The following is a 25,436-nucleotide window of genomic DNA, read 5'->3' on the forward strand; positions in this document are numbered from 1 at the left end:
ATACAATAGGCCATTGTGTCAGTGTCGTTCAGACCAACTTGAATTTAACTTTTGAACATGAGGCAAATTCATTTTCTGTCTGAATCTGAGACGCCTGAAAGAAATATAAACTGGAAATAAAGTTTCTGAATTTGCACACCTTGAAAGTGACAATATTACAGTACAGTGAATTCAGTGGTGTCTAAATTTCAACACTACGTATTCAGAAGAGATTACATTTCAAAATTTGGTATTTGGTTACTGATAAATAATTGTAATTATAATGGCATGGATTTGCTTCCATGCAAATGGAGGTCACAGGATCAAAGCCAATCCAGCTCTGAAAACTGAGTAAACTGTAAACTGTCGAGGAAGACCATGAGATGTGGTTGGGAGAGCTCGTCAGTAGACCTTACATTAAAAATAAGCATTTTTGGTTTAGGGTATGATACATCTTTTGAATAATTCAACCATCTCTAATTCCTCCTATGTTACCACCCTGCTGTAGATGTATGGACTAGCACACCAGGCAGCTGCTGCGCACAGCTGTAATCTTCTACACTTAGCTACATCTGCAGTCAGAAGCAGTTTGGACTTGTAAAATGATATTCTTATTTATATACTGTACCACTCATCAAAAGCATATTTGCTTGTTGTTGGTTTGATTTCTTGCTGCACTGAAGAAACTGTACTTGAACCTATGTTGAGTAAAAGTAGTAATAATACTGGCCTTGTGACATAGCTGTGAAGTGAGGGCTGAGGAGGCGGCATCAGAGGGTTGAGTGTGAAGATGGAGGGTATGTGACGGAGGTAGCGGTTCAAGGGGTGGAGGGCTGGAGCAGATCAGGGGTGAGGGGGCTGTTCAGTGTTTGGTTAAGGCCAGATGGCAGGAGAATGGCGTCTGTAGCCCCTGGTCTGTGTGCCGTGTAGCGAGGGCTGGGAGGAATGCTCGTCTTTTCTTTACTCTCTCTCAGTGAGTGGAGACTCAGAGGACTGCGATATAACAGTGGATTAAGTCCCACATTCCCTTTTTAATCTCTCTATAGTCACCCTCAGCTGTTCACCCTCAGGCCTCTGCTCCTCTACCTCCCACTGCCTGTCTGTTGATGTTGGGCTGGCATACAGCACACACACACACACACACACACACACACACACACACACACACACACACAACATGACCATAGACACGCACCATAACCCCATCACTCTGAAATTCTCACAGGTTTTGATCTCAAAATTCAGTGAAATGGGTTCAAGTAAAATTAAATGACTAAAAAAAACAGATACAATGTGTCAATTCTGTTAAATCAAAACCAAAAACCGGAGGTATTAAAAGAAATGATACTGTACACCTGCATGAAGTTGCTTGGCAACTGTTAGCGACATAACACAGATAAAGAATTAGCCACTTCTTGTGTAGCAGGAGTGGTGCGGCTAAAGTCACTCAGCTGATGCAAGCGTGGATTCAGAGCTCTGCCTGAACTAACACTATGCTCGTGTTTAACGCTTAATTAACAGGATTAACTAATCTGGCTAAACTGTTTGTTTTCAACCAGTATGATCAACTGGCTGCTTGGGTTTCTTGCCAGTCAGACTTTGTTGTAGCAACATCATCATGTCCCCACAATTACTTCCAACTGACACCAACTGATGGTCACCTGCATCCATTACAGCTGCCTTATGGAACTGACATTGCAAAGAAGGAGGACAGTTTTACACGTCAGATTATACTAACAGAATATTAGTAAAAGAAGCTGTTTCCTTGGTGCATTTACTGAAATCCAACATATTCTCCTAAATCCCTGAGAGTTTACCTCCAGCTGGGCCTATTCCAGGGGTACAGAGAGCTGCGCTGCTACAGAAGAGGTTTCTCAGGGGGGCCACTCCAGACAAGCGCTTTCTGTGGCCCCCGGTTAAAAGACGTTATTTTCCAGAGCCCTGGCTGAACCTTATGTTACAATAAAGCTCTTTCCAGCTCTAGATAAATGCACACCCATAAGAGGAGCCCTCTCTACCGCCACCAGCACTGTAGCACCTTTAAAAGGGGTCCTGCTCTCCTCTTTCTTTCTTTTTTTTTTTTTTTCTCCTCTCCCCCTTCATGCCCCTGATTTTCTTCAAGGGTCAGATCAGCACAGTGCTTTCAGGAATTCAAGGAACCGGATCGAGCCTGGTCATGCAGGTGCAGGAGATTTGGTTCCAGCAACTGTATGGTACAAGAGGAGGCGGGTAACAAGGTGCCAAGAGGCGGAGGACAGGAAGGGAATGAAGGAGTGAAGACAAAGACCTGCGAGAGAAAAGGCTGTAGTAGCAGATAGTTTATGTTTGTATTGTGGATAAAGAGAGGCAGACTGTGGGAAGATGGGCAGAGACAGATAAACTAATGTTCATCATTGAGAGTCAAAGCCAGTCAGTAAACCTCACTTTGTTACAGTTCACATCGTGGAAAAAAACCACGTCCATTTTTTTTAATCGATCAGTTTGAATCTTGAATCTCACACAATGTTCCTGAACCCCACACACAACTAATCTACATACGGCAATAATGTTTATACTCACGGCCCATTCGCTAACATTTTCCTCAGCTTTTAACCACAGATTACTGTCTTCTTCAGTGGATGGATGTAACTCCATCTTGCTGGCTGCTCATTCTCCTCGATGTACCGGTACGAGCGAACTCCATCCACAACTGTTCAAACTTCAAACACTACCCACACGGTCTAATCCTGAATGACATTGTAAAATTTATGTTATATTCATTTGCAGTCCCTTCACTGACTCTGGTGACAAGCTAGCGTGATTAGTAAGATTTGTCGTCACTGTAACTGTGAGGAAGTTGTGTACGGCTGCCTGACATCTATCCATGAGATAACCGGTGCTGTATCCAAAACGCTTCCTCACATTACTTCTCAGCTAGTTTGGTGCAGTGATATCTTTTGGCATGACTCACTGATTTCCTCCATTAAGAACAATAAGAGGCCAGTTCACTAACACACATCAGACTGACTGACCACATTTTATGAGAGCTCATTGACACAGTTAAGTTTTATTTGACCATTTTTTACGGATCAAATATTTTTCCCACATTAAAACAATAGTATGAATTTCAAACACAAAGTGACACCACTAGTACGACATGTACTGATGCAGTTATGTATAAAAGGACATAATTTCTGAGAAATGTGGTTTCATTCCTGCTGGGGTCAAACAGTGGCCTGCAGCAGGGCCACAGTATAAACTGTAAAAGTAGTATGGAGGAAAACAGAGGGAAAGGTCATGAAGGACAAAAGAAGAAATGGGGAACAAAGGGGAGGAGGAAGAGGAGGGAAAGCCTGCAAGGGCTAATTAGAGTGATAATAGGGTGCCAGAACATGCAGAGGTAACTGGAAGGGGTCGACGTGACGGTATATGGAGAAGAAGGAGGGGATGGTGGGGTGACAGGGAGGAGAGTGGTGGGAAAAGGACGTGGGCCTTCCCCACCCTGTGGCGATGCTGCGTAATGAAGGGTGGGTCTCTGCAGACTTAAAATCAGCAAAATATCCCATGGACCTGAGATCAGCCTCCGCAAGAATAAATATATTTTCTCAGGAATACAGATCTCATCTGTGTACATCTATCACACGGCTACTCATGCAGTCACGCAGACAGTGTGTATAATCTGCTTCTGTCCCTCCACGTCGATTCTAGTTACAGTAGGTCTATGGCGATGGGAACCCCTGGGAGGTCCTGTGTCGTTGGGAACTCTCGCCTCTTGTTAGCCACTACATGGGTACGGTCTTTGATCAGCTCAGCTGACTCTTAAGCTCAGCTTAGTGCGGCAGGGGTCTGGAAAATCTGGGGAGAGGGAGAGAGGTAAGAGGTGGGGAGAGACGATGGAGAGAGGGAGTAACTGATGGCACCCACTGAACCATGTATCCTCTGGTGAGGAACTGGAAGGAAGACGAGGAAGGAAAGATGGAAAGGTGATGGGGGGATAAACAGGTTGCAGGGATACTGGGTGGAGAGGATGGAGAAAGGAAGGGTCTCCTCCCACTCCTCCCCAGGCAGTTGCATGCTTCACGATCACCATCAGCAGAAGGTGCTGACCCAGTAGCTGAACCAAAGCCGCATGAAAGCAGGGTCAACCATGGTGAGTTTAGGAAACAGTGGAAGAGAAGAATTCATAGAATGCACTGGCTCTGTGTGTCACTAAATATTCAAGACATTCACAGAAAGTGCTCCCATCAACCTCTCACAGTGGTTTTAAGATTTAAGTATCCAAAATGACATAATCAGAGCAATTAGGACATCAATCAACAACAATAACCTAACCAAACATTTAACTCTCCAACAGTTTTTCTCCTCCACACTCTCCATGTTGTTTTTTGTGCGTTTGCTTTGGAGAAAAGACGCCCTGTTCAACTCCGTAATGAGCAGAGCCAACAGTCTCTTCAGGGGCACTTGAGCTCAACCAGAGGAGCTCTCCTCAGGGTGCAGCCATACATTATTCATTTCTGTGCTTAGTTAGCATTCATTCAGACGCAACCTTCTCATGTGGGCTCTCTGGGTGAAAAACATTAACAGGAGAGGTTTGACGTACTGTAATTAGTTGCTGGAGAATGCTACAAGGTCTCTGGGAATACTGCTAACTCATGTACAAGCTAGCATCCCAAGTGATATCAATTATATAGTATCTTCCAGATGTATGACTGTATACAAATTTGCTTCATGTGACATCAAAGTGAAGCTGCCTCACTGAATAATCCCTACGTGTTTCTTCAAAAAGACTAATCCACAACCTGCCTGTTGTGTTATGTAACCCCCCCCCCCCCCCAATACTGTTTACATGTCCACATGTGTCTCATGGTAACCCTGACAACACCAGCTAATCTGATAGGCCCCTGATGTCTTAATTGTGCGTGCTTGGGTATGAGGCTGTGCTAACCACATTTGCTGGTTTCCTGTCTGGGGAGAGTCATATCGAAGAGATAAGAGCTGAAAGCTGTGAAAGGGTGTATCCACACTGGTAATGGTGGTGGAGCCAGTACTGACAGTGCAGGGATCTCACACAAGTTGATGGACTATTTGAACTACAACATGTTCACCAGTTTACTTTTATTCAGTTAATTCGGAGGCAAGATTTCTTTTACCCAAATTTACAACTGTTTTGAACCCATGAAGTGAAAGAAACATGATGATTCAGAGACATGTTCTACTGAGTTATGTTTTAGTTTCAAATAAAAAAGAAGAATGCACTTTAAAGGTCCTATATAGTATAAAGGTAGATTTCCATGTGTTGGTTGATGATAGAGGTCTAGGTTCTATATTAATACAGTGAAAGTATCAAAGCCTCAGTCCACAGAGAAATGCACACAGCCTGTATTCAGAAACTGAGCCTTAAAACCAGCCATCAGGACTTCTGGAACTTTGTGATGTCACAACAAAGCAGTTACTCCATTCAGCCACACCCCAAGCCCCGCCCACCTGGACCCACCATCCAACCTTGCATGATTTGGTTTCTCTGAGTGTGTACCTGAAATGTGCTATATTTTTATTGAAAAAAAAATATAGAGAATAGTGAACCAATCAGAAGAGAGACTCCTCTCTTCTGATTGGCTCACTGACCTTGTTGTTACTAGAGCTCCAGAGCGAAGCCTGAGAAAGGAGATGTAGAACTACATTGAGATAGTTTTTGGTTCTTAAAACCACAAATATATCTTAAACACTTCAAATAAAACACTGGAAAAGAGGAAACAGGAACAATGAAATAAATCTGTGAGTGTTCTCGAAATATCAGGTCTGAGGTAGAAAAGACACCTTCATACTTCAGGGACACCTGGTATACCTGAAAAACCTGAAGAAGGTCTTTGACCGAAATTGAGCAAGTGAAGACCATGTGTGGGTGTCTGTTCAACCTCATAGTCTCCTTCACCTACGCACCTTTCACAAAGACTATTCAGGTGTTCAGGAGATTTTCTATTTCAGATCTGAGAATATGAATAATTTTACAAATGATCATATGCAGAACATGTCCTGTGCTGAGAAACACACATATATGTGTAATATCTGAAGGCAATAACAAACCGGTTTTACGACTGGCAGCTCTAAACCAACAAGCAGTGAGAGTTTGACATTCAAAACTTTGCTCATTTGAGTTTTTCACTTGAACTTGCACTGCTTTAACTCCACCAGTGGCAGTTTGTTGTTATGATTCAAAATCAGAAAGACCTCTAGAAGCCCTGTTGAAGCCCCCGCCCCACTCCACCCACTCCACCGGACCTGAGCACTTGTTTAGCTTCTCTTTCATCTCTCCTCGCCTCCCGGGCTCAGCTGACCTCTGTGCTCTGACCACAACTCACCCCATACGTTGAAGCCCCTCATTAGACACTGCGAACCTCATCACACAATGTTTGCACATATACGTACACCCTGAATATTCAAGGCTACGAGAAGAGTGTGGCGGAGAAAAGGTTAGAGGATTAAAAAAAACTGGGTTGGTTTGAATCTTGGTAAGACCTCCATGTATGGGTCTTTGTGTATGTGTGTGTGTGTGTGTGTGTGTGTGTGTGTGTGTGTGTGTGTAGCTTGTTGCTAGATAAGTGAGGTCACATGCATGTTCACATGGTGTTTTCTTGATGTTAGGGGAGATCAGGTTGAGGTTCAAGTTCAAGGCTGAATTGGTTTGAGACGTAGGAAAAGAAACAGAAACAGAAAACACAAAGAAACGAGTAAGAAAAACCGAAGGTGGAGAGAAATTACTGTGAATTACATCAGAACAATTCAGAAAACCACCAACACTCTCTTGCTTCCATATATCTGTCATTATGTTTTTATTTATTCTTATGAGAATTTACATTTTTTACAACCAAAGTCTGTTGAAGACAAACTGTGTGAGTTCAGGCGAGAACATGCTTGCTGTGTGGACAGGCTGTGTGTGAGTGTGTGTGTGTGCAAGGTGGGGGTGAGACATGTCTCTTACAGATGTGAGAAAACGACGACGTCTCTGAGAGAGAGTGTGTTGATGGTCTAATTGGCAGAATAGAATTATTGAGTTAGTCTGAAGTGAGGCTAATTTAATGAGCTGAGCTGAAGGAGAGCCGCGCAACTGTGGGAACGCTAGGTTTCTGCCCCCCCCCCCCCTTTCCACACCAACAAAAGCCTGGAGTGTGTCTGCGTTTACAGCTCGTAAGGATGTACAGTCGGGTGAACTCTCGCTCTCTCTCCCTTCATTTGTCGGGGGTTGCCATGGTGACGGGGGAGGCTTGCCTCAGCAGGCCCATAATTTCTAGAGAGCCTGTCTGGATGTGACACTTCCCTTTCAGGCGGCCATTGTTTGATGCTGATTTACGTGTGTTTGTTGCACTTTACCACCACCTTTCTCCACACCTCCAGCGGGGCGGCAAAGTTTTAAGGGATCAATGCATCCCATACCTGAACAAAGCAGCACGCTGAAGCTTTGTTGATGGGTTTGACTGAATGGTTAAGATACAGAGTCAAAATCCTTTCTTTTTTCAAGAAATGCTTGACCGTTTTTCATCAACAAACTCGTCATTCTGACTTTACCTTTTGCTCTTTTCCCCCCTGAGCCACAGCTTTTGCTTTTCCTTTCCTTCTCTGCTTGAAACAGTGCTTATTTTCGCAACAAGGCCATCCCTCTTCCCTCCTAGTGGGCGTTCCTACAAGACAGAAGAGTCCAATCACAGGCCAGCCCTTTCCCCCATCTCTTTGTGGTCAGCCTGTTAAGGACTTTTTGTGTTCACGTTTTTTTTTTTCTTTTTTTTTTTTTTTTTTCCTTTTACTTTTTTTTCTGCCACCCCTCACTGAGCCACTTGAGCCTGGAGCAGATGGAAAGATTGTAGTGGGGCGAAAGTAAGCGAGCAGCAGAGAGACAGAGAGAGAGAGAGAGAGAGAACTGGAAGAAGCCATGCAGAGAGTGAGGCAGCCCAGCGACGATGCTTGATGAGCTAAACCACTGACCACCTCCAAGATTTTCTTCCACTTTGACTGAGCCCAAGAGAGACCAAGAAATCAGACAGGACAGTCCTGAGGGGAGACGTCCACTCATCATCCCAACTCACGGGGCCAGAACAAGCCCAGGACGTGGAGAGAGAAAGAAAGAAAGAGTTAGAGACAAGGAGTAAGAGGGGAGATCTACAGATGAGAGTTAAAGCAGAGGGGCAGAAGGAGATGCTCAGAGGGACCAGACAGTGAAGGGAAAAGTCAAATAAGTAACAGGATTGCTGCAGGTGTGTCCACAAAGCCTGCACAAAGCGAGGGCCACAGCAGAGTCCCGCTGAACAAAAAGCTGTTGCCAGTAAAACAGAAGAGACAAAGAGAGAGGTCAGACAGACACAGAGAGACAGAAATAAGACGAGGATGGCCAACTCAGGTCTCCAGTTGTTGGGTTATTTCCTGGCGTTGGGCGGCTGGATCGGCATCATCTCCACCACAGCCTTACCCCAGTGGAAGCAGTCGTCGTACGCCGGCGATGCCATCATCACGGCTGTGGGTCTGTACGAGGGGCTGTGGATGAGCTGCGCCTCGCAGAGTACAGGACAGGTGCAGTGCAAGATCTTTGACTCCATGCTCTCGCTGGACAGTGAGTACAACGTTCGAGTTCGGTTCCACAAAGCCTGAAACTCTCTAACTTGTTCTTTCTCTCCTCACACTGATGAAATTCAAAGTATTTGGTACAATTTCTTTTTGAAGGATTATATGCTCATTCTGTGAATTCATGATTATTATCATATTTCAAACATGATATAACTAAGAAAGTATGCAAAATCCTCAGTGGGTTGAATACCTTATGGGGAAGCTGTGCAGTGACTATAACTGTGATTAAGTGATATTCACTGGCTAATTTGTCAGATGATGAAAAAGCACAATTAAAATTCAAGTAAGCCAATAATCCTCTCTTAATGCATCACCAAGGAAGGTTCTTCTAATTCTTTTAATCACACTATTTTTTTTTTTTTTTTTTACACTTTTTCTTTTTGGCTGCCTTCCTTTAATTTTCTTTAATAATAGTCTTTTTGATAAGAGAGTCGTGTGTGAGTTTTCATCAGCCACTTTCACTTAGTCTTCCCGAGTTTTCCCAAGAAGTGTCTCCGGTGTTGTGTGTCGTAGCTGGCCCATTCATATTAATCAGATCAGAGATCAGATAAGGAAAACAGCTCCCCGAGCCCCCTCCATGTGGGATGTATTGAATTCAGACTTCTCACTTCAAATGCTGCTGTTCACGTCTTTAATGAAGTTCAGTTCTGTCTCAAAAGTGTAAAACATCATGAAACGTAATGTGTGAGGAGTGGGAGGGGGTCAGGAATGTGGGGTTCAGACATAAATTAGCTCAGAATATGAGCCTCCTGTCATCTCCAATCTGTAAGCAGGACCCAGCGACTCATAATTAATGGCGCCCAGATTAAATGAATCCATTCATCTACTGCCTGCTTAAATCATCCTTTTATTCCTTCATTAGAGATTCTAATGAAAGGCTACGGGGGGGGGGGGCGGGCTCGGCCAGAAGCCATTCTCACTAAACGACTGAACACGCCAGTTTGTGTGTTTTTCTCTGTGGTCTGGGGCTGATGTGTTCGTGAATCCTGCTGTGGCACACTTACTCTCCTTGGACAAACAAATGAGGCACTTTGCAAACATTTTGGTGTCTTGGTTGACTCATTATATCAAAACATTTTCTGTGGTGTCCTGTGTGACAGGGTGGGGTGGGGGGAATGGGGGGGTGGGGTGGGGGGTCCGCGCTGATCTCCCATCTCCTTTGGTTCGTTGCAGCGATAAGAACAGCGTATTGTCCTTGCGGATGAATAGGGGCTGTGAGGAGAAGAAAAGGGCAGTGTTGAGCCAAACACCAGAGATATTCCCAGAATGTGCTCTGTCTTCCCCACACGCGCACATTGTTCCATTTGTCCATTAACACACCCAGTGAGTGCAGAGTCAGACTGGAGACCAACACTGAGGAAAACCTGTGCAAAGAGTTAAATACATGATCCTCTGAATCAACACTGAAGGGGAAAAGTCGTGACCGAGCATTCTTGATCAATCACAGGTTTATTCAGGCGTTTCCCCCAGACAGATTATGAAATGGAGCAGATCAGCATTCGGTCATGTGTCCGGGGTCCGAGAAATCTGAATCCTGATTGAACACCCCTATGGCGTTGGTTTGATCCAGTAGTGAGACTGGTTCCGAGTTGTGAGGGAACTCTCCTCTCCTGGCTACATTCACAGCGGGAGCAGCATGTGATAGTGGCTGTAATTGTTCACCAGACTGTGCTGCACTCTACAGATGCTGCCAAGCATCTGTAGAGTGGGAAACTGCTGCAGGTCTGCTGAGCTGAAAAAGGAGATGATGATGATGATGAGGAGGATAATATACGGTTGGGAGGACTGGATGGTAGTGCTGAAAGGACAGCTCTGGAAAAGCAGAAATGCATGATATTAAAAACACCTTGATTTGCACCTGCCAATCAGTTCTGTCACATTATATAATCACCTTAGTTTCACTTTAATGTTAAAGACATAGGTTATAGGGTTTTTTATAGATGACTTTGTGTCCGATACATTTTGGTAAAAGGGTATTTCTGCTTGCTGAATGCAGCTTGAGATTCAACAGGTCAATGTTAATTTAACAACATTACACTAATGTGTATCTCTCTTTATGCTCCTTATAGTTAATTGAACACTTTAGATACCTTGGATCAGCTGTCTAAAAGGCCTGATCTGCTCCATCAGTGGACAAGCATCAAATCAACACATAGTCTTCCTTGCAATACTCCCCTGACCCCCCCTCTCCTTCCTTTGGCACTAAGGCCCCCAAGCCCATTGGTTTCTACTGAAGATGAAAATCTTTAAATATCACTATTACATACCACCTTTTTTTTATTTTTTATTTTTTACAACAGGCTAAGTAATTAAAAAAGTAAAATAAAAAACAGCTAGGTGCTGTGGTTTTAGGTCAGGTGTCTGATGGCTGAATGGTTAGGGCGCATAACACCTAAATGCTCAAATGCCCTGAATCTTGGCCTGCTGGACCATCTGCTGCACGTCTCTCCCTGCATTTCCTGTCTGTCTCTATCAAATAAAGGCAAAAAATGGCAAAAAAATGTGTCAATCAAACACGAGTAAATAGTAATGCATTTGGTTGGGACTGTTTTCTGCCACAGATTGATACACATTCAGTCTGGTAGTGAGTGGTTCTGGCAGCAGGACGGTTTGTGTGGGATGGCCGTGTTCATTGATTCTTTCTCTAATAGTTGGACAGTGGATCTCTGTGGCACAGAGGATATATCAGGTTTTAACACTTGTTAGTCAGATAATCACTCATTGGTGATTTGGTCTTTTCTTGGGGTTTTGTTGATAATAAGAAAAATATAGAAAATAACCTGTTATCTTTTAAGACTGGAAAAGGATCCGTGATGAGTTGGGGCCCAGGCTCAGTCAGGATGAGTAGTGCCACCACAATGGTAAATATACACTGTAAAGTTACTGTCCTCCTATCCAATAAGAGAACGAGGGGTGTGATGTGTATCTGCTCACACAGTAAGCAATAACAGCACAGTCTTTCTGTCTGCCTCATCTTTTAGCTCTAAGAGTTTGATCTTGAGTCAATGTTGTTAGGATACTGTCCTTTGTACTTAAAAGTGGACTAACTAAGGGGAAGTTGGTTAAGGAAAATGTTATTTTTACTAATTGAATTGTGGTAATACAACAGAGAACATCATGTTAGTGTGTTTGTAATTTGAGCTTGTGGAGCTGGATGGGGAAAGGGCTGGAGATGTTAAATAATGTATAGTTTTATAGTTGAGTTGTGAGTGGGCAAACAGATATTACGTATGGAAGAATCACAAGTGATCTCACAATGGGACCTTACAGTGCCCACACACACACACACACACACACACACACACACACACACACACACACACACACACACACACTCATTGAAAGCTTGTGGCTGGCACTGCCAACCTTGGCATTGGAAAGAGAGGGCAGAGTGGGTGAGCGAGCCCTTCTGTCTCACTTTTAACCTCTCATTCACCCCAAAGGCCCCCATATGTCCTTCTGGTTTGTCACCGACTGAAACTGGTCAGAGTAGTGTTATTTAGCATGGGGGGGGGGGGGGGGCTAAACCCCCGCACACCCTCAGAAGAAAGGAGGAATGCTCAGAGTGGATGAAAGAATAAAAAAAAAAATCAAACCACCCTCTGTTGAAGACCATTCAGATACTCCATCAAAAGCAGCTCTGGAGCCATAAATCAGACTTCAAAGACTGTTCCATCCTCTTCCTCCCATCAAGAGTCCCCTCAGGTCAGCCTCTGAAATGGTACATCACTGCTGCGCCTTGAATGATGGGGTGTGTGTTTCTGTCACAATGACAAATGATGACTTTAGGTTCCTACTCAGACTGTTGCTCAATAAGAAGTGATTTTATTTTGTCAAACATGTACATTCACTTTCTATTCGATTCTATTCTATTCTAAAGTAGAGTAGTAAGAATGAAATTCTGACCCTTACAACAGACAAAAACTTAAAGGTCCACTTACTCAGTTACTTTAAAGGGCTTTGAGGACTATGAAGTGTGGTTGAAAGCTCCAGGAAAAAGCTAAACTGTTCTGAAGCATGAAGAAGTAGTTTGACAATAAATAAACAAATAAATAAAAACATAAACTCATTGTCCAGTAATTTTTTTTCCCCCTAGAACTACAAGATACATTTTACATCTTACGGAAAGTTGAATCTAGTTGAGCGTGAAAACAGCTTGAAAAAACTCTCATCAGCTGGAGTGTGAGATGCAGTTGAAAGCTAGACAGGACTAGTCATTGAGTTAAGACTATAAATTACCTACTGTGTTAACTATTCTATTTAGCTCAACTATTCTGTTCAATTCTGGTCTGATCTGTTTGAGTAAAAGTTCATCCTTTACTTTGAAAACCAGGAGGTATGTTGAAAGCTCTGGACATAAAGAGAATTAGTAAGTGGTCCTTGAGTTATGACTAACTATTACTTATATTAACTATTTCTATTTAGCCAAACTATTCTGTTCTGTTGTCATCTGATGTATTTGAGTGTGAATTCTTTCTTGACCTTGAAAACCAGGAGATATGGTTGTAAGCTCTGGACAAAAAAACAAACAAACAAACAAACAAACTAGTAAGTGGACCTTGAGTAAAGTTGTTACTCTTTTTTCTCCTATTCTTTTTGTTCTTTCTGCTCCAGTCTATTTGCTGCTGTTGCATTTGTGGCTTTGACATCATTTGATTCCTGCCTCCCTCCTCCGGTGTATAAACACTGGCTTACACTTCAAGTCAATGTTATTTGAAGCTAATGTCTGTGACCTTGTCTGTTACACCTGTATGAAAACCTCTGTTGTGTTTACTTTAATTACCATATTTGTCAGCTCTGTCAGATATCAGAATCAGGATGTTGGGAATTTGCATGTTTTCTCTCGCTGCTGGGATTTTGACAATCCCCTCGCCTGTTGTAAATAAGACACACTCCATCAGTATTTTGACAGTATCATTAAGTGCTTTTTGTGCTAACATGTGTGTGTGCGGCTGTGTTTGAGGCAGTAACGTCTGATCGCTGTGGCGACAGCCCCGTGAAAACAATCTTGCTTTGTGACAAAGCCACACTAATCCCACTGTGTGAACCATGTAAAGCAGGCCCTCCTACAGCTGCTGTGTGTGAGAGAGGGAGCTGTGTTTCATCTGTGCAGATATTGTGTACTCATACATATGTGTGTGTAAATATGTGTAAATATGTTCCTCCCACTAAGTTATGTGTGCGCCGAGGCCTGTGTGGGCAGCGCATTAGGCAAAACCACAGAGGAAGGATCTGGGGAAGATCTGGTGGATCATTTAAGGTCTCAAAACTTGGCCACGACGGTCGCTTGTGGACAATAAAAAGCTGGAATTGCTCTGCTCTGGAAAATGGGACAGTGGTGGACTCTCCTTAATGAGCTTTCTGTATAAATGCATGTCGTTACCAATCAATCCTTCATGGCGTGTGTAGCTTCATTCCTCTATAATTATCACTTCTATGTCTAGAAATGTCCGTTTTATTCCAGATGATGGACTGAAAGATTTGTTTTCTCATCTCCTCAACACTTTCCCTCCCTCTTTTTTCTTTTTTTTTTGTCCCTTACTTTCACTTCTTCTCTTGTATCTCATCCACCGCTCTGTGCGCCCCCTCTGCGGTCCCTGCCTCCTTCCTTTCCTCTTCTTTATCTAGTCCACATCCAGACATGTCGGGCCCTCATGGTGGTGTCGGTACTGCTGGGTTTTATGGGCATGATCATCAGCGTGGTGGGCATGAAGTGCACTAAGGTGGGAGATAACAACCCAACCACCAAGACTCGCATCGCAGTGACCGGAGGAGCTCTCTTCCTGCTCGCAGGTGTGATTTCTGCTGTGTGCTGTGAAGGTTTTGTTTAGCTTGCAACTAAAATTATACTGCAGTATGTCCTGCAATTAGTGCATTTAGCGAGATTGGTTTGACATTTTTCTGGCCTGAATCTTTCACCAGGAGTCTTCTGGGTAATAAGAGTTCCTGCTGTAAACAGGAAGTGGTCATTTCAGAGACATTAGCCACTGATCTCAGACAAACCATAACCGCAGGGGATCATATTAAGTAAACAAGGATTCCCCAGTTCATTTGTGTGCTGTTGTAGCTGCGGTGAACATTTGCAGGCTTAATTGGCACACATAACTCATTCAGTTGTTTGCATCTTTTCTCCTACCACAGGTCTATGTACACTGGTGTCCGTGTCCTGGTATGCCACTCAGGTGTCCTATCAGTTCTTCAACCCAAATACACCACCCAATGCCAGGTATGTGGCTCACCTGATGCCAAACTCTTCATCCTTTAATCACCACAGATGAGAGGTTATATTTATGCCTTTCCTCAAAAGCTGTCAGGAAACATTGTTATCAAGATTTAAACTGAAAAGTGATAAGCACATTTTTTATAATATGGTGTGATGGTAAATGTTACGCATTCTTATCAGCCTTCTGAGCCATCATCAGTATCAGTATTGGCTGAGAAAATCTCCTTTTTTGCATAGTCTACTGTGTATTTGACTAATTTGAGGAAGAATATTAAAATTTTGCCAGCTGCCTCATGCAATCCAAAAAACATCAAATTAATCACTGGAGGTTTGGTCTTTAAACTAATGTGTTTGAATAGCTACTGTCATATATATGATGTGGGATTGAGTTGCTAATGGGGAGATAACACTTTCAGTTTGATCTGTTACGCCACTGAGATGCTCCGCAAAAACTCCACAAACACATAAAAGTTCATAAAAAGTTTTCTGAAAAGAACAAATATCAGGCAGATTAAACAAATAATAGATGAAAAAGTTCAGCTTCATTTTGCATATAAGACCACAACAAAGTGTTTTGCAACTGTGTGATTTTTTTTTTTTTGAACTGATCTTGAAAAGAAGATGGGAAATGGAAACAGACAGAAAGGCGAGACGCCTGCCATCAAAACAATGACGATCTCAGTGTTTACAGAACAATTAAAAAGTTACTGAGGAAGTTTTCTTTCATTTCTCTCTCCCTCTCTCTCTCTCTCTCTCTCTCTCTCTCTCTCTTTCTCTCTCTGCTGCTTCCACTTCCTCTCAGTCTTCTTGTTCATTAACATATTTGACAACTTCAGCCCTGTTTCTTATTTTTAGACAAGTCAGAATCTGGCTGTGTAACATTTGTTCTACATTAAAAGTAATATTGACACTAGAAACAGCTGGTGATTGCTTGCTGTATAAATGAACTCTGTAGTTGCAACAGTTGCGAGGCTTGTGTTTGACGGTCAATGATGGTCAGTACCACATACATCCCAAACAAGGCCACTGGAAAATGGCCATTCGACTTCATGTTTGGCTACAGCCAAAGAACCAAAAACTAAATCAATAAAGTCAACATGTATTTCATAAAGCTAATGGCTGGTGAACATGGAAAATTTGAATTTGAACATTTTTCCAACAACTCCTTCAACCTGAACAAATATACAGGTCGTATGACCCATAGGAGTGTCTCCTCAAATAGCGCCCCTATGGTGGCACAATAATATACACACCGACTGTACCAAACAGCGGCGTACCTACCTTCGTCACCATGGTTACTATAATAGTGGCTTGGTTAGCTTTTGGAAACGATCTTGATTTGGGTTAAAATAATTACATCCTCAACATTAGACGATCTTTGTTGTCATGGTTACAATAATAAACACACGGACTGTACCAAACAGTGTCACCATGGTTACTATGGTTACTATAATAATGGCTTGGTTAGCTTTTGGAAAAGATCATGATTTGAGTAAAAATAATTTCTGCCTCAACATTAGACAATCTTTGTTGTCATGGTTACAATAATAACAACGTGGTTAACATTGTTGAATGGTCATGGATAATAGAAACAACATAAACTCCTACCTTCACACGGGAATCAAACACCGCTCTCCTGTGTCATATTCATCCATCCACCACCCCCTCCTGATGTGGCCTCTCTTTATACTACCTCACCGCACTTCTCCCTTTGTTACTCATCATAACTACTATGACCACCAGATGTTACCTATAGCAACAAAATGTAACTATTGGTCATAATAACCTGCTGCACAGATGACCTATGGGCTCATTTTTAAAAATAGGACAGTGTTCATTTTTCAGTTTTTGGGAATCCATCAGTTTCTGTACCTAACCATAAGATGAGGTTGTTTTGATCCATGCCGTTATTAGCTGTTTTGAACTACTGTGTTGGGACAAAATGTTGAAATGACTCTAGGTTATCTACCATTGATTAAAGCCTGAATACCTGTTCACATCCTCTTCCTCCTTTGCCTCCTCCACAGGTATGAGTTCGGCTCAGCTCTGTTCGTGGGCTGGGCGGCGGCCAGTCTCACGGTACTGGGCGGCTCCTTGCTGTGCTGCTCCTGCTCCAAAGATGACATGCGAGGACAGCAATATTACCGCCAATCACAGCCTTCCACAGCCAGGGAGTACGTGTAAACCCCACCCCCTTCCAGCAGCCACCCAAACAGAGAGCAGAGGACACACTTGGCACCCCCCCCCCTTTTTACTCAGATTATGCCTGTTAATACAAAACCAAAAGACTATCATGCATGCAATCATGTAGTACTCAGACACTGGGATCCATTTGCAGACACAAGGACTCACACATACCACATACAGTGTTACACACAGACACATTATCAACAAGTAAGATGCATTTTTGTGGCTAAAACAAACTACATACTTAAATTTGTGAACATACAACCTACATATTTGATGTCAATCATCCAGTTCACTGACATAACGATAAGCTTGTATTGTGAATGGAAACCTCTTGTGCTTTAATGTCATTATTTAATCTACTTTAAATTAACGTGGCTGATTAAATCTGACCCGAAAATCACTGAGTCATCCACTTTCTGAAAGACAAAATGTGTTTCTTGCTACAGCAGAACTACATTTCAAGTGAATCGAAAAGCAAAATAAAAGCTGCATCACGGCAGATACCCAGACAGAATGGACACTGAACTTAGCATGTCCTATGCTTCCTGGTTGGAGCTGCATCTGTGTTTTGCCTCCATATTGCATTGTGTACTCACACTCCACTGGTGCAGTTAGGTTGTGTAAAAACCGCTGTTCAAAAACATGGAAAGGTTACTGAGCAGCTCCTCTGCCTCTCCCTCAGGAACTCAGGTCATGATCAGAGATGACACTGATTCCTGCTGCTCAGAATAAACACAGAGGACGTGAGCTCAGTAGCTATAACCCTGATGAAGACTGCTTAGGTGTGATTAACCAAAATAACTGAGGATAAAGAAGCAGGTGTGTTAGGTGCTCTGTGTAATTAAGGCCTCAGGCGGCAATTTTGTAACAGCTGAGCAGCTTCCTCATTTTAAAAGAAGGTGTAGTTCCTGTTTTACGCAGCGGTCAGCTGACGAGAGCGACGTGCCGAGACACGATCTGAACTGCAGCAGTGGAGATAAACTGTTAGTGAAAGGCGTCTGCTGAGATTGTACTGAGTGTGAATGCTGTCGATGATCATTTCACCATTTTATTCAACACTGAGAGAAAGTGGAGGTTCTCTTTGACACATATCATCCCGCTACGTTTACTAACACCATTACTCCACATTCATACACACCGTCATAGACTCTCTGGTATAACCAAACCAATGTCTAAGATCTAAGCTGTTCTTCGCTCACAAGTATAATCTGACTGGGGATCATAAGCTAAGACGTTAGCACAGTATTACACATTACTTTACAGTGGACCGTAAGCTGACATGATGCAGTAAATAAACACAAATCATGTCGTATTTAACTTCACTGCAGTCGACACAGTTTGGTTTATTACACATAGTGACTCCATGGGGGTAAATGACAATAGGCATCTGCAGCAGTTTTAAAAATCTGCGCCATATAAGAGCCTGTAAAAGCTCAACAGCAGGTCTAAATTGGCTCTTGAGATCCCTGTTGATGCTCCCACGTGGCTTTGCTCTCATTTGTGTTTCTAAAAGAGCTGGTCCATCACTGTTCCAGATAATAAAGCCATTAACTTTTCTTAGAATAGGTCCCAGTCGCCCCGTTTCCCGGTCATACGGACTCACTTCTTGGTAGACACTTGTTTGTGGAGTGCTCTATTATTGTCAGATTGTGGGGGGTTGGGGGGTGTGGGTGGGTGGGTGGGTGGGGGGGGTTCTATAGGAAATTCCTTTTGCCCTTTAAATAAAGGGAAAGGTCAGGCGTCACTGGTATGTCAGTAGCAGCTGTGTTTTGAATGAGGATTGCTCAACAACAAGTCTGGTAGAACTACCTGTAAAGCTATGTCCAAAGATAAGAAAAATGTACATTTAAAAGAAGAGTTTGACATTTTGGGAATTTCACTTATTCACTGTGTTCCCAGCAGTTACATCCATTCATTAAGGGTACCATATTTTACACTTTTCCTGTGTTCTATTTGAAGTGTTGATCCATAAGAAGATATATTTTTGGTTTTAAGACCCAAAAACCATCTCAATGTAGTTTTACATCTCCTCTCTCGGGCTTCTCTCTGGAGCTCTAGTAACAACAGGTCGGTGAGGGAGCCTCTCCTCTGATTGGCTGACTGTTTTCTGTTAGCTTAGCATTGCATAAAGACTGCAAACAACGAGCCTGGCTCTTTCTAAAGATAAAATGTCAAAATTATTGAGCTATAGAGGAACTCATAGGTGGATTTTGTTACTTTTGGCTTCAGCTAAACCAGCTGCTACACTTTTTAAGCTAAGCTAAACTGAACTTCCCGTCTAATTATTGTCAAGAAAGTGAAAGTGAAAACAGTATTTCCCTAAATTTCAGTTTCTTCTTTAAATACAGCTGATGAACTAGCAGCTAACTTAAGTTCAGCCAGAGAAATCTGATGTAATATGTTGTTGTCACCATTACTAATACTAATACTCGTATTCGGTACATGTAATCTCTTTGATGTGTAGATTAGAAGCCAGCTGACATGTAGCATCACCTCCCACGCTCCTTCTCACTGACTTTCACTCCCTCTGCTAACATCTTTACAGTCATCAAGCATCTCACCGTCTTCCTAACACTTCATAGTTGTTGTGAGAATCTGAGAGGTCTCTTATTGTGTCTCTTATTTCCCCTCCTGTCCTCTAATCCTGTTCTTCTCCGACTGTCTTCTTCTCTCCTCTAATTCAGGGCAGAGTTGTTGAGTGAAACTAGTTTCCCTGACTGATCAGCCCTCGCCTTTTTATCGAGGACTGTCCGCCTGTCCAACCACTGTCTTCCCATTTTTTCCCCGTTACCTCTTAGACCCAAATTTGGACCTCTTGTAGCAGAACATTTCCCTTTTCCTCGGTACTACATCTGCACCTTATCAGTTATAATGGGAACTAAGATGCACTCTCTTCTCCCATTTTTCCCCCAACCTTCTGAGCCTTTTCTGTAAATATGGACTCTGATCAGATCTTTTCTTTAAGAAATGAGGTGGCCACCTCCATTTCAGCCTGTAAACACTCTATTGCACCTCCCACACCCACCCTCTGCCCCACTATCAGCTGAGAGTTAACAATGAGTTGAAACACTTTGTGGTTTTGTTTGTGCTGATTGATGACTTCACTTATATCCTATGACCTCTGGGTGTTTTTGTAAATGTGTCTCTTCTGGGTTTATTTTGTCTCCGCTGTGACTGTACTTTGACTGAAACGTGTCTTTTTTTCCCTTTTGAATTGCAGACCAAATGTTAAAAGTACCCCACCAGAGAAAAGGGAGCAGTACTTGTAGTTTGGGAGAGTCTTCTGGCCTTACCATGGTTTAGATTCTGTCAACAGACAAAAGCCTCTCACTGAGGAACTCAAAACAGACAGACACCACTAGAGAGAGAATTTACGAACAGCAACCTTTCAAGTATATTGTGGCAACATAAATTAGAGTCTTTGTTGAAATGAAATAAATTGTTTTGGGAGAATTAAATGAAATAGTTGTTTCAGGGGGGATTGAGAAAGATGATATGCTTGTCTTGTCTGTTTTGCTGACTTTGGGAGAGACAGTCATTCAGGGTATGTTTTCTATAACATGTTAAAATGCCCGGGTGTATGTACCACCTGCTCTATTCTTTTTTTTTTTTTTCTTTTTTCTTTTTTTTTTTTTACTACATATATAATATTTTACTACAGTGCCTTATAACACATGTTTGTTCACATGTATGTTTTTGACCACACAGATTCTTCATAGTCTCACGTCCCATCTGAGGGATGTGAGTCCATAGTTTCCTCTGCCAGCAGTTCTATTTACCTTTTTTTCTATTGTGGGATTTCTGAAAATGAATGTGAAGCTACTCTACAGTACCACTTAAGAAACAACAAACACATACATACGATAGATCTTCAGCATAATGCCTTATGCGCTCTTTGTAAGAAGCTGTGTGGCTGTTTCCAAGTAGCCTGGATTGAGGATATACCCAGTACATTCATTTTGTTTTGTTAAGTGCCAATATGATTTTGTGTGAATGACAGAGTCGTTGTATTTTTGACTCTAAAGGATGTACTGTACTGTGTGCTGTCTCCTATACTAAGGAACGCCTGTGTTCAAATGCCCTTCTGATGCCTGCATTTATTTACCATGCCATTCCTTTCTCTAATATTTACCTCCTCCATGTTGTGTATCATCTCATTTACAGTATACCCCTGTCTGTTTCTTTTAGAATAAAGTAAACAGCGACATAAAAATATTTTTGGCTGTGAGTCAGTGCTTCATCAGTTGTTTCCTGACTTTTTGCTCCCTCCACTCATTCCTCCTCTCCAGCTCAAATACTTCTTTTGCGCCCTGTTGTTCAATAATTGCAGATGTGGAATTCCACTTCTGCTCCACTGGACTGTGGTACATTCTCAGGGGTGGACTCAAAAAGTTAACTACCACTGCTACAGCTCACTACAACTCATGAGCTGGGAATGAAGGGTTAGCTTTTATCTGGATGGACACGGTTATGTGAACTTCACATCCCCACTAGTGAAATTGCTGTAAAAACTTTAAAAGAAACTTACAACAAAAAAAAAAAAAGATTATTAAAGGATCACTTCAGATTTTACTTAAAGTTTAGTTGAAAGTCCAACTGAAATTAAATAGCACCATGTTTTGTCTGGTACAGCATCTCCTCTGTAAATAACTAATCCTGTGTATCCAATAGGGGGGATTTTATATTTTCTAGCTATTATATGGTATCACAATGGCACCCTGTGGTTTTGCATTAAAGGTCCCATATTTTACATTTTTCCTGTGTTTTTCTTCTGATTGGCTGACTGTTTATTCACCTGCAGATTTCAGGTAAATAGAGAAACCAAATCTGGCAAGGTTGGATGGTGGGTCCAGGTGGGCGGGGCTTAGGGCATGGCTGAGAGCGGTGACATCATAAAGTAGCAGAAGTTCTGACAGCTCGTTTGTGAATACAGGCTGTGTGCATTTCTCTGTGGACTGAGGCTTTGATACTTTCACTGTATCAATATAGAACATAGACCTGCTTTATAATAGATTATCAGTAAGTCATGGAAATCTCACTTTGTACAATATGGGACCTTTAATTCAACAGAATGCTGTTTGCAGGTGTGTGGGAAACAAGGAAGACTCAGCTATTTGAGTCTGTATGTGTGAACAGGTGGTTACACCGGAGTCATAGGAAGGAATCTCCCCACGACAAGTATATAGAGAGGAAAGGATTACAGAGACCAGTAGCTTTGATATACATATGGATATATGTATTAAGAAAGACTTGCAACCTCTTCTTTAAGGAAACCACAAAAGCATTCAAATATCTTGAACATAAGGATGATTTGAATGCATCAAATCGATGTAAATCAGCTCAAGCAGATCATAGAAAGCCTGGGACATCAGTTTCAAAGCTGCTGTCATAGATGGAGAAAAGAGAGACAGACGGTCCATGAGTTTGTATACAGACTTAAAATAAGGCAGTTTGAGAAAAACGCACACTGAAGACAGCAGTGGTGGGAACAGAGTACGGACGTGAAATCTCACATACAGCTGACATGTAGAGATGCTCCTACACCATATGACTATACAGTCTGTTCCACAATACTACATACATACTAAGACTATCATGCAAAAACACATTTGCTCCAAATGGGATGCATATATAAAGAGGCATTTCACAACAATATGGCACATTCACAAAACTCCCATCAAAATTAAACACGTATATCAGCATCTGTCGCTTGTGTTTTTCCTGCTAAGATCAAGATGAAAATATGTTTTCCTGCTTCTTAAAAGAGATATGATATGAGATATCAAACTACTTGCACACACTATTATTATAATTGATACGAAGAGCAGAGGTTTCTGCCGTGATGAACTTGATGAACTGAAGCTTGCAGCAGAAACCAAATCGTTAGCAAACACAGGAATGTGTTTTCCCACTTCCCACTCTCTGATGGATGATGTGTTACACATGCGTTTGATTGGAACTTGCACATTGTGGTAATTTAGGAATGTGAGGTTGGAAACTCTGTCGTTGCTGAACTGTAAACACAATTACAACAATAAAACATGTTTTCATAGAGTCGCTTGTTATTCATATTGAAGGGGAAGCGAACATCAGCACTATATCAAACAGTAGCAGTGACTTCAACAACTATTCCAGTGATTGTCTACACCTAAAAATCACCAAAGATCTAATATTAGCATGTGGATAGAAGACTAATAAAGAAAATTTTGATGATTTTGTCTTGCAAAGCTTTAAATGTAAGTCTTGTAGTCTGAGGGAGACCGTGGTGACATGATGTCGCCGGTTTGTGCTGGCTGACTGTGAGCGAGTCTCGGTTGCGTCGCGATGTCATCACTGATACGAGACACGCTCCTGACTGCCAACACAGCTGAGGTCAGAGAGCAGAACACGCTTCCCACCATCAACCAGTACGAGAGCCCAAACTCAAATGTGATCCCCGGCGTCCCCAGAGTCACCTGTCAGAGAAGGGAGATGCGGTAATAATGAAGTAAGCGCATTATTTCTTACTTGCCTTAAAGGCATGAAAACTTTCTGTCTGTGATTTCCCACCTCCTTCTCTCTGCGATGGTATTATTAGAAATTCAGTGAGTGTGACGAAACACAACGTCTACCTTGATTTCTTGGTTTTTTAAAACTTCTTTGTGAGCACCATTAACTCTGTGCTACAGGCTTGTATCCACTCGCTCTCTGAGACCTTCTCTGTGAATTCCTCTGCCTGCTGGCAACACTTGTTAGTGTCTGTAACTGGTCCGCAGCGCTTTCAACTTATTCTAGCTCGACTTGGCAGGTTTGTCTCTCAGCTCCACAGTGTGTCTGCCAGCAAAACACTCACACACAGCTGATTCAGGAGCTGAGGACGGGATTTTATGTAGAATAACTCATAAATTGTAGAAACCAGAACTTATCACGACTTCATTGTTGCACTTAAAATCCCTTAAGCATGTGTTAATTGATTTGTTGGGCAAGGTTTGAAGGTGTGTTTCTGTTCAGCCGAAGTGTTCCCAGGGAATACCAAAAACTGATGAACCCCGCTTGGACGCGCTTGCATGGATGTATTAGAATGCATCCATATGCACTTGTTGTTCAATCCTTTGTGACTTTTGAAGTTAAGAGCATTGATCAACAAGTGCGTCCCAGCTGGGATCCTCACTTTTTTTTGTGTCTCCTGGAAACACTTCTGTTGTTGTCTGCGCTACTTGCAGCGTTTTTTTGTATTTGGTTGTGTGCAGCACGTGTGTTGTCAAATTGATGAAGATGTTTCCTGAATTTGTTTGTGTTATGTCTATTTGCATGTGTTTTCTTAAGTTGCAGTGCATTGAGCTCTCATGGCCACCGTAGCTAAATGCTCTATGTTCACCAGGTAGTTGCTAACGGCATCTTTTTGCTGCTGGGCCAGAGTTTCATCATTAAAAACTGTTACCTGTTCTATCTGGAAACAACGCTGATTTGAGCAGTGAGAGCGTACCGAGATATTTAAATTGAAGGCTCTGAAACCAAAACGATGAGCTAAATATGCTAACTCTTTAGAACCGAGAGGAACTCTAGAGCCAAGTGATACTCCCTCTATGAGTGACACCATTTTACATTAGCCACACAATCATAGAACAGCCTATAAAGTCATCATGTTAGCTTTGTTAAATGTTAGCTTGTTAGCATGGAGCCATACAGGAAGTGTTAGAGTTTGAATAATATAACATGATGGAGACGTTTGTGTCTTTTCCTGCATATGTTTGAAACGACTAACAAGTCTGTTCTCTGAAAATGATTAGCATTTAGCATGACTAGCATTATTCCTATTGTCGCTAATAGATATGAAAGAGAAGCTGCTCAGGTGTTGTAACTAATGTGCAGTAAGTATATCTGATTAGTGTGGCATTACAACACATTAATGCAGAGTTAATGATGTAGTATTGATTCAATCACTTTTTATTGTTTTGTTTCAGGTTTTTAGTTTCATTAGCAATGATTTACACCTGAAACTCCCACAAATGAGGTTAAGAGAATAAACTCAGTCTAGTCTTGATTATTTTATCACACATAGTTACATTCTAGTTCAATTTAAGACAACATTAAATAAATGGGTTTAAATAAAAATGTTGCCACAGCATTAACATGCCCATAACAAGCATCTCGAAAGAAAAGCAATGGGATTTGATTTGTTTGCTAATACAATTAGAATTGTCAGTAAAATATTGAAATATTATGAGTAATTCAGATCTTTAACAAAGAGTGTGATAAATGGCTACAGTACAGTATAAAAATAAATATGAGCTCAGTGGCAGCTCGACAGGAAATGAAGGTGTTGGTTGGACAACAGTGGGTCATATTCTGACAAAATATGAGCGACACATTATGAATGAAAGTCAGTTTTCATCTTGGCTGCAGTGAGGGGAGGAATTTAAAACCTCATATGATCTCTCAGTGTTGCTGAGTCGGGTAATGAAACCTACTT

At 42.0% G+C, this 25,436-nt stretch overlaps 1 protein-coding gene across 2 annotated transcripts; it reads left to right on the top strand.

The window, feature by feature from the left end:
* The first annotated feature begins 7,777 nt into the window (after positions 1 to 7,777).
* cldn19 (claudin 19) lies at positions 7,778 to 21,199 on the top strand. 2 transcript variants are annotated; one of them, XM_056399841.1, is made up of 5 exons: positions 7,778 to 8,557; positions 14,200 to 14,364; positions 14,713 to 14,797; positions 16,822 to 16,968; positions 19,669 to 21,199. In XM_056399841.1, the coding sequence occupies exons 1-5, from the start codon at positions 8,335 to 8,337 to the stop codon at positions 19,703 to 19,705; spliced, it is 657 nt and encodes a 218-aa protein (XP_056255816.1). In that variant the 5' UTR covers positions 7,778 to 8,334; the 3' UTR covers positions 19,706 to 21,199. The 2 variants fall into 2 exon arrangements, with proteins under 2 accessions (XP_056255816.1, XP_056255808.1); XM_056399833.1 differs by having other exon boundaries at positions 20,205 to 21,199.
* Positions 21,200 to 25,436: the final 4,237 nt, after the last annotated feature.

Source organism: Seriola aureovittata, chromosome 2, assembly GCF_021018895.1.
Source record: "Seriola aureovittata isolate HTS-2021-v1 ecotype China chromosome 2, ASM2101889v1, whole genome shotgun sequence".
In the NCBI taxonomy this organism is placed as follows: Eukaryota; Metazoa; Chordata; class Actinopteri; order Carangiformes; family Carangidae; genus Seriola; species Seriola aureovittata.